At 40.4% G+C, this 10,695-nt stretch overlaps 1 protein-coding gene across 1 annotated transcript in view; it reads right to left on the bottom strand.

Moving 5' to 3' along the window:
• Positions 1-9,655: 9,655 nt before the first annotated feature.
• The window catches only part of Atp10a (ATPase phospholipid transporting 10A (putative)), a 99,532-nt gene continuing 98,492 nt past the window's right edge, over positions 9,656-10,695 (bottom strand). The window contains exon 22 of the mRNA XM_029479570.1: positions 9,656-10,561. Coding sequence (XP_029335430.1) covers positions 9,943-10,561 — 619 coding nt within the window. The 3' untranslated portion in view covers positions 9,656-9,942. The remainder of the gene's footprint in view (positions 10,562-10,695) is intronic.

Below are 10,695 nucleotides of genomic sequence, written 5' to 3'. Positions count from 1 at the left end.
CCTGCCCTCAGTGTGGCTTTGCTGCAGTAGCAGGTTGCAAGATGAAGTAAAGTTTATATACCTGTCAGGAAATGGGTCTGGATAAGGGTGCTTATTTAGTAGAGATAAGAAAAGCAGGACAAAGGTGAAACTGGGTAGAGACAGGTACACCGTATAACAGGCTACTTACACTGTAGGCCCAATAAACCTGTGGGTTCCTTCGTGGAGTCATGGGTGCAGGCCAGGTCACCTCCCAGCCAGTGAGAGCCAGAGTCCCCAGATCTCTGGGATTGCTCTTTTTTGGAGGTTTTCACCCTGCTCCTCTCTGCACACTTCCCGCTCTACCTCCCCTGGCCTGGCCTTGGACCACCTAATTTTGTTTCCAAAGATTAGCAACTCTCTATTGTAGTAATGTCCACTGTACGCCGCACATGCGTACAGTTGGTCCTGTATTCCAGTGTTGAGTACAGAAGCAAGTTGTTCGTCCTTCCAACCCTGCATTTACATTCCCTACTCACCACCTTTTTTTGTGAATTTCTGAGAAAGGATCTGACTTTATTTGTGATTATGTTTCTTTCCTCCACAAATTTAGTTTAATATATTTTGGAGCTCTTTAATTAGGGATATGCCATTCAGAACTATTATACACCCCTAAGAGACTGAGCCCTTTATAGTGTAAGCTAACTTTATGTTCTCAACTCTACTTTGTTCAATACTAATATCACTTTTCCTACACATACGGTTTTCCAACATTCTACTTACTTGCATCTTTATTCTTCACTGGCCTGTACATTTGTTCTTCATAAATTCATTTTTAAATCCTTTTTATTAAACCTTTTCATTCACTTAATTTCAAAGTAATTGTTCATATAATTGTTTTAAGAAAGTGTTTTGTTACACCCATGGAAGGAGTTACAGAGACACAGTTTGGAGCTGAAACGAAAGGATGGACCATCTAGAGACTGCCATATCCGGGGATCCATCCTATAATCAGCTTCCAAACGCTGACACCATTGCATACACTAGCAAGATTTTGCTGAAAGGACCCAGATATAGCTGTCTCNTGTGAGACTATGCCAGGGCCTAGCAAACACAGAAGTGGATGCTCACAGTCAGCTATTGGATGGATCACAGGTCCCCCAATGGAGGAGCTAGAGAAAGTAACCAAGGAGCTAAAGGGAGCAACCCTATAGGTGGAACAACAATATGAACTAACCAGTACCTCCCGGGGCTCTTGTCTCTAGCTGCATATGTATCAGAAGATGGCCTAGCTGGCCATCAGTGGAAAGAGGGGCTCATTGGTCGTGCAAACTTCATCTGCCTCAGTACAGGGGAACGCCAGGGCCAAGAAGTGGGAGTGGGTGGGTGGGGGAGCGCATGGGGGACTTTTGGGATAGCATTGGAAATGTAAATGAAATAAATACCTAATAAAAAAAAAGTGTTTTGTTATTCCTTCCCTTCCCACTTCCCTCTTCTTTCATTCTCTCTTCTCTTCTCTTCTCTTCTCTTCTCTTCTCTTCTCTTCTCTTCTCTTCTTCTCTTCTCTTCTCTTCTCTTCTTTTCAAAATACAATCTCATGTAGCTCAGAATGCCCTTAAAATCATATACCGCCTGTCTCAGATTCCTAAGCTCTGTTATTACAGTCAAACCCCACAATGATTGGCCTGTTACTTCTTTTCTGTCTACCCATCCCTTGTTCCTTGACTGCTACCTTTTTAGTCAGTGTTTTATAGAGACCTATATAAGTCAAATAATTGTTAGATTTTCCGTGTACATTTTCTTTTTAAAGAAGTTATACTTCTTTGTACTGTAATTAATTTTAATTTTAATTTTATTGTACATCTACAATTTTCTCCTTAAGTATCAGTCCAAATATTGTACCACTTGATGACTGTTAGAGCCTTATTTTAACTTAGAAAAATGTAGTTATGATACTATACAGTTCAATATGAAATTACAGACTACATAGAATACATACATTTATAAAAGGGGATTTGTTAGACTGGCTGACAGGCATAATGTTAAAAACTCACAAAGGATGTCTATAGATGTAAAAAAAATATGAGAAGCCTGAGAATGAAAGGATCATCAGTAAGGTGACCTTAGTCTGGAAACCTCTAATGGTATACTAGGGAGCTTGCAACCTGATGTCTATCTATGCTGGTAATGGCAGAAACTGTCTACAGTGGTAATGGTAGAAAAGTGCACCTGCTTGTGAAAGTGCAAGTCACAGCTAACTGCCCCTTCCACTTCCTTTTTATTCCAATATCAGAGGACCCATTGCTTGATTGCCTGGTGAGGGTGCTGAATACCTAAGGAGGGAACACATGGTAGAGCTCACTTAATGAACCAAGAAGTAAAAGTAGGACCTGAGCTCTTACATTCCCCTTCTAGGGCATGTTCCAATGATTTAAGGACCTCCTACCAGACCCCACATTCCCCAAAGTACCCCTACCTCTGTACCTGCTTAAGAAGCAATCAGAACACAAATCATAGCATGTTGTCACTTACAACATAGGGAAGACAAGACTATACAATGAGAACTAGAGTATGCCCAAGGCAGGGGGCGAAAGGCATGGCATGGACAGTCCAGCTAATTTGTATTAGCAAGGAATCATTAGGCAATTATTACATATCTTGGAAGAATTACCCTATTCTGAAGAATTCAGGCTTTACTCTGAAAGAGCTAATAGTGGTTTAGTTCAAGGGACACAGCTCAGCAGGATAGCAAGATTGCAGTGCTAGGCACGAGAGAGAAAAAGGACCTTAAGCAGAGGCAGACAAGAGCATGGAACTGAGATACTAGCAGTCAGGGGCAGGGGTTTGGGGGACCTCAGACAGGTGTGATCTGTGATGATAGAGTGCTGCAGGCTTTGAAAACAGAGTTAGCCACTCTGGGGATTAATCACTCAAGTACTGTCTGTTCCCAAAAATCATAAAGAGAAGGCGAGTTTGCTTTTAAACATATATTCAGGATATCAGGGTCCAATATCAATACAAAACTAAACTGAGAGATCTTAAATACGATGGACAGATGTGGCACATTAAGACTTGATTTTATTTTAAATGGTTTGGCATATTTTACCTCCATATATGCATGGGCATTACTTGCATGTTTGGTACCCATGGAGGTCAGAAGAGAGCATTATATCCCCTGGATATGGGTTACAGACAGTTGTAAGCTATCATGTGGGTGCTGGGAATTAAACCCGGGTCCTCTACAAGAGCAGCCAGTGCTCTTAACCATCGAGAAATCTCTCTAGCTCTACAATAAGATTTATGTTACATTTTCAAGTATGTGTTTTTACTTTAATTCCATCTAGACTTAAAATTGTGGTCCTTCCGCCTCAGTCTGCTGGGTACCAAGATTACAGATGTCCATTACACCTGGCTTAGTTATATTTCATATAACGATTCTTATTTTATATATATATATGATTAATTATAAGGAGTGATACCCTGCCTTTTTTCCTGGGGAATGATTTCTTGATTCAGTACTATGCTAGATCAAGAACTGCAGGAAGTTTATAGAAACAGGTTCAAGTTCAGTAGACTTACTTGGAATAGCCTTGGAACAACATGAAGGGACATGAAAGCAGCAGGATTGGGTGGAGATAGCTCATATTCCTACCAGAGTTTCTATTTCCTATACTGTTCAGAATGGAGGCTGAGAGTAAGACCTTGATATACCTATGTGGCCCCAAGTAGGGTAGAACTGTGCTGAGAAAGCAATCTGAGCAGACAGGAAGAGCTCTGGGTGGCACATTATATCATATATAGGGAAAGCTCACATTTTATTTGGAGTTCCATCCCAATAACCTCTCTATGTCATATTGGGATGGAACCCAGGCTCTCATGAATGACAGGAAAAATCCTCTGCTATTGTACTCTTTCCACCCAGACCTTCAACTTTTCACCATTATCTTTGTCTATATAGGATGTTCTGTGCTAGAATAATGAAATAAAGTACATTTTTGTATATTTTTGACAGTACTTATTTCAACTGGAAACTATTCAGAAGAAGAGTTGACAGTTTGTGGTTACCATTTTGGATTGCTGGTTGAGAACAGATTCAGTTTTGTGACACACATATCTATTTGGTGGAAACATTATGCTGTTTAAACTGATGAGGCTCTAAAACTTGATGTTTACAGAGCAACAAACCTTAAAGATCCAGTGAATTTGATGAGCAGGACAACAAATATGTCAAATAAAGTGTATTCTATTCTTGAGTAGTCTCATTTATTTCCTTTATACCCCATCCCCTTTTTCCCCTTTTTCTGAGATGGCCTTAACTGAGAATCCTCCAGTCTCAGTGTCCTATATAGCTGGGACCATAGACATCCACACTCCATACCGAGATTTTTTAAAAATTAAATTTATTGAATTTATTTTTTGACAGCATGACACCTGTATTAAGTATATTCTAATTCTCATAAGACATGCTAAGTTTCCCTTTTACCCGTAGGACCCCTCTCCCGTCCTGCTAGTTCCTTTCCCATATTCATATCTTTTTTTCTACCCAATTAGTTTCACTAGGATCCTCTGTGTGACCCTGGGTTTGAAATAATACACACACCCAAGCTTTAATTGTCATATCTCCCAGATTTAATGTCCTTATACCCCAGGTTTTAAGGGCCATATACCCATTGCCATACAGTCTCACACCAAGGTTTTAAGGGTCACACCCCACCCCCAGGAGCAAGGCTTCAATGCACTGTCATTTGCTTCTTGCTATAGAAAATATGTTGTGCATAGCAAGTGCCAGCTTTGTACTGGGCATTAATAATGCAGTACCTGGCCTCTAACATGCAGAAAGACTACTTATGGCACTTCTCTCAATGGATTTCATGTTTTGAATCTGTGATACCTCTGGTATTTCCTTAAATGGTTATTTTCTTATTTCACTGACATTCCAAAATGTTTCTAAATTTGTAGCACTCTTACTAGGAATATCTTAAATGAGCATAACTGGATATTTTCTTCAAATTTAGTCCCTAAAGTTGAGTTGGGAGATGGCTCCTCAGGTAAAGCACTTGTGGCGCAAGCACAAGGATGAGAGTTTGGATTCCCAGACCTCACTTAAAAGATGTGTATGGGCCCTGACTGGGCATATAACATATAGAGACGGGATTGCCAGAGCAAGATGGCTAGCTAGACTACCCCAGTGCTGCACTTAAATGTACAATGAGAGATTCTACCTCAATACCTAAGGTAGAGAATAATAGACGATAATCCACATCAACATTGAACTTACACACACACTTTCACAACTGTTTTGCACATGTATATACATGTGCCATACATGTGTGAACATGCATGCACACACATGCACACCACATACATATGAAAAAAATTAGCCCATCAAAGAGGAGAGGGTTTAAGCTTCTTAGCTGGTAGGGTGTTCTTGCTAAAATATATGAGTGTTCAATTAATCAACTCTTTGGACAAATAGTGATTTCATATTTGTTATTCATGGTGATCATCTGTGTAATACACCCTTTTAAACCATGAGATTAGACCTTTCAGTTTTAACTCTTAATGCACAAATACTAAACTGTTTTTAGTGCCAATGTTTGCCTCTTTGGAGCTTTTACTGTTATTTTTTAGTTAATACCCATCTTTCTTGTTAGATTTACTCAGCAAATAAGCTGCCCAGGAATTGATTGATGATGACATACATCCTAGGACCAGGTCAGGGAAGTGTCCTCGTTACAGTGTCTCTTGCTTTCTAGCACGTTGGAGCCACAGGTATACTAGAGGCTTCTAATACTAGAGGTTTCTAAAAGTTCTACATAGTAGGACTGAATAGGATTGACAGATCCAGAAGAAGCAGATGAACCACTGAGGTTGAGCAGGTGCAGTGAAAGGCACAGTGCACAGGGCCAAGGGAAGGAATTTAGGGTTAGGAGCCACCTAACCCTAAAGATGTCACCTTTGGATTTTCTCTACCTATACTATGGGCTTTCAATTAAAAAATTTCAAGTTTATTTTATTGGATGTATGTATGTGTGTATACACACACACACATACACACACACACATATATATATAATGAATATTTTCTACATCACCTGATTATATGTGATATACATATTACATTTATTATAAATATGAATTTATAAATAGCTTTCACTTAATCCTTTTAACCATAAATTCTTATTGTAAAATGGCATATCATGTTTCTTCTCTTCATATATCTTTCTTGAACAAATTGTACATTAAGAATCTGAATGTCATAAAGCATTTTCCTATCTGAACTGTCCATTATCCCTTAACGATCTTAGTTAGCTTTATCTTCAATTCTAGGATTAACTAATACTTTACTGTGTAAAGCAGACATTTTCTGTTCATGACTTATTGGTGGAACTTTCTTTGGTATTTTTTTCCCATATATTGTCCTACATAAAATCTTGAACCACTTTGCTAATTTCATAACTACCCAAACAAAGAAACTGAAAATTGAGAATGGCTGACAGGAAATATGTATGGAATGAGACAGCTTCACATTTTCTAATTTAGAGATGACGCCTTCTTTTACACTCACAGAGATTGTTCTTCAATATTTGTTTTTCTTCGTATAGTGGCAACTGAGACCTCTTCAGCCTTCTTCAGTACACGTGCATGATTCCCACTGTTCTCTATACAAACTGTGGCTAGTTTTTCTTCCAGTGAAACGATTTATTTCTTCCTTTTCATTAATTCTAAGAGCCTTTTTAATTTATTCATTTGGGATTTTCCAGGTATTAAATCATATCATGTACGAACAATGATTATCTTTAGTTTCTGCCATTCTAGGAATTAACTTAAAAAATTCATATGCTGTATCGAAAGATGGCCTAGTCGGCCATCAATGGAAAGAGAGGCCCATTGGACTTGCAAACTTTATATGCCCCAATATAGGGGAATGCCAGGGCCAAAAGAATGGGAATGGGTGGGTAGGGAAGTGGGGGGCGCTATGGGGGACTTTTGGGATAGCATTGGAAATGTAATTGAGGAAAATATGTAATAAAAAATATTAAAAATTTAAAAAAAGGACAATGGAGGACATTTCAAAAAAAATTCATATGCTATGGTATCAGTGAGAAAATCTGGAAACTATTAAACAAATAATGAGTTATAACAAGTAATTTTTATTATGATTTTAATAGGAGTATCTTTAATTTTTATTAATAGGTTGATTCTTCTACTTACCAATATTTGCTGAATGCATCTAAGATGTTAGATTCTGTGCAATGTCAGACATGCAAGGCAGAATGACACAATATCTGCTGCCTGAGAAGTTGGTTTTGGTTTTGAGGCAAGAAGCCATGCTGTACAGTGTTTATTACCTCATTCAGTTACTTTGATGCCCAAAGCTGGATGAGGCCTCAAGTGCAGCCATCCACCAGCATAGTGAGCTGATAGAATTCCTCCTTAGATTACTGAGAGCTTCTTATTTATTCATTTGAACTTCTAGGCATATTACCCAGTCATGTATGAATAATGTTGATTTTAGTCTCTCCCCTTCCACTAATTGCTCTTTTGTAAATATTCAAATTTTCAAACCTTTTGTTAGGTTTTGGCAATGTATTTTAGGTGGAATGTTTCAGAAGGGTTCATGACTTTCACCCCATATTATGCTATGTTGAGATGAACGTGGTTGGCTGGGATAGACTACGGTAAATTGCATGAGTATTTCTCACCCTATAAATAGGGAACTGCCATAACTTTTGAAATATTTCTCTAACCAGGCTTTGCTATGAAAGTTTCTGAAGCTAATGCCCAGATCCTTTGCCAAGAAACACTATCCTCAGAGGGAATATTTCTCCTGGAAAGAAGCAAGACTGTGAGTGCAGGGCATCTGGACATTGGGTCATTTTAAAGTCAGACATGCACACATTTACGTGTGTGTGCATGTGCATGCACACACACACACACACACACACACACGCACACACACAGGTATATGCTTGTTCTTGTGGTCTTGTGATAAGAACACAGCTTCACACATAAAAACTTTTCAGATGTGTGGCTCCCAAGAACAGAAAAGGTGGCACTAGGCATGGCAGGGAGTGACACAACAGGGACCCAGTTAGGAGAGCTGTTGCCTTTGATCCTGCAATGCCAGTGCAAAAATTGCCTCCCACTAACTTCTGCCACTCCCATCTCAGAGCACCCAGGTGTCTCTGCCAGCTCTATCAAGGAGTGTAGTGTGGGGAGCAGAGAAAGCCCCCAGTGGATGAAGTCCTGAGTGGGCATGCACTGCTGACATCGGCACAGACATGTCACGGACCATGGCTTCAGACCCAAAGGGCAACAACAAAGCTTTCCTTTCTGTTCCATCTATGGATGTTGACACTGTTTATCAAAAATGTCTACCACAGCTTCCTGCTTGCTAGATGTTTATAGACTGCAGACCACTCCCCTATAGCAACTTCCTCGTAATTTACCTAAACCTGTCTCCTCGGTCCAACTGTACTCCATAAACCCTGCCTCCTTGTTTAAGTGGGTGCAATAGACATGCCTCTCTCTTCAACTCTACGTAATAAACATACTGTGCTTCTGGGTGACAATGCTTCTCCACCGGGGAGCTCACTCCACCAGACTCCACTTTCTTTCTCTGTCGTACTCCCTCCCTGTCCCTCCTGTGTCTGTCTGTCTGTCATTTCTTCATTCATTTACCAAGTTTGTCAGGGCAAGTGAGCTGGTGTCTAGGAACACAGTACCATAGAAAATATACCCCTCTACACACAGTTTCCTCACAGCTTCCACTCTGAGGAATGAGGAATGTCAAACATTCTGTTTGACAAGAACCATATTTAGTGGGTAATTCTTTCCCAAATCATTATCCTCTGTTCCTCTGCATTGCAGTCTAAGGAGACAGCTACCCACTGGATGAGCCTGAGACATATTCTGCTCACTTCCTATCCTAAGTGTGGGACAGGATGGTCACTACATTAGGGGTGAGTTAACATTGTCATTAATATATAAGAGTTTGTCATGAGAGTTTTAATCATTTTGGAACAAGGAGAAATGATAGCTCATCAGACAAAAGCCTGATAGTAGCTACTCAAAACATTTAAGAGTTTGGTTGGTAGAATCTGGCTGTTGCCTATGGCCTGGTGCAAGGAGATTGGGATAATAGGTCACTTGGTGGCCCTGACCTGTACCCCACAGTATTTTTTCTTTGGTGTCTGAAAGGACTTGCATGAGGAAGTGTCCTCACAGTATTCAGAACACTCTAGCTTGTGTCACCCACCAGGATCTTCACACAACAGTGGCGCCAGACACTCTCATTGCATAGTGGGGGTTGTTTATTGCCTGTGATGATTTAAGCAAGAAATACACGAAACACCAGAGCTGTCAGACCCGTGAGGTAAACTTTATGAAATGCCTGCCCAGATGTGAGCGGTGGCAGAAACATCACATGGGTTTTCCTCAAGGTTTCACTTTCTGTTCACTGTTAGTAACATTGGAAGACAATGGAGGTATTTGCCTCAAAGGTCACATGCCCTTCCCTCTGTCTTCTTTCCTCCCTGTCCTGTGTCCACACCCACCACAGCTATCCCAGGCTTCACCGGACTAACCATATGTTTATGTCTGCTGGCAGAAAGTGAGGGTCATGTGTGTTGAAGAAACAATGCACATTGCTTTTCCTTACAAAAATGAGATGAAAAAATAAATCTAGACACACTTTTCAAGTGTCACTCTTCTTTAAACTTTATATATAGATAGATAAAGATATGTGTTCTTATTTTTCTTAAGTATACTCTACTTAGAACTTTTAAAAAATAAACTTTCTTTTTGGTACCTCTGGCTTCCTATATATGTCTTGGAAACATTTAAAAAATACATCTTTCTAGAACTCTTCTGTGCAAATAATAAACATAAATAAAATTAACATTTGTTACATAATAATAAAAAGGCCATTTCAAGGATTTCTTTGTCACCACAATTGCCTGTGGCCCTTTGGAGGTGATACTATAAGTAGCCTGTGACTTGTCCTTGTAAGCTGTGCAGGTCCTGCTCTGGCTGTGGTGGGTTGGATAGAAACTCACCATCCTGCTTATCCATCTGTAAACTATTTCCAGACATTTGCAAGACACTTCCCAGCCCACTGGCCAGTGACAGCGAGGAGATCAAGTTTAGTGAGCCAAAGCTGGGCAGATGGAAGAGTGACGACAAACGGGCCGTCTGACTAGCACTGGTAGATTGTCTCTTAGAATCCCCAGGACATACTTCTGAAATAGCCTCTCTGGGCATGGAGGACCCTGAGGCCTGAGAGCCAAGTCCTTCCAGCAAGGTGTTCTCTCTTAATGGCATGTTTGTATCCACTGCACTGGGTTCCCCGCTGGCCTCTGGGGAACAGGTCAGCTGCTGTGTGAACTGGGAAGCTTGAGAGGCACAGTCTCTAGGGAGAGTCTCAAAAGGTCCCATGGTCTTCCTTTCTGAAAGCTCGGTTTCTGAGTGTCCAGGTGGTTGTCCCTGAGCAAGAGTCTCTTTGGGATCACTGAATTTGTTGAGGGGTTTCTTGGCCAACTGGCGTCCTAGCTGGAGTTGGGTGGGGAAAAGACTCCCCTGGAGGGCTTTGAAAAACAATCTAGAAAGAAGACACACAAAAACTAATCAGATTCTAAACTGGGCCATGACTGAGCTTCATGAGACTCATGGAGGTTTAAGCACAGCAAGGCCAGGGGATGTGTATATGCTACACTCCCTTATCACTTGGCTTTA

This window comes from Mus caroli, chromosome 7 (assembly GCF_900094665.2).
Source record: "Mus caroli chromosome 7, CAROLI_EIJ_v1.1, whole genome shotgun sequence".
In the NCBI taxonomy this organism is placed as follows: Eukaryota; Metazoa; Chordata; class Mammalia; order Rodentia; family Muridae; genus Mus; species Mus caroli.
This window is presented reverse-complemented; position numbering and strand designations above follow the sequence as displayed.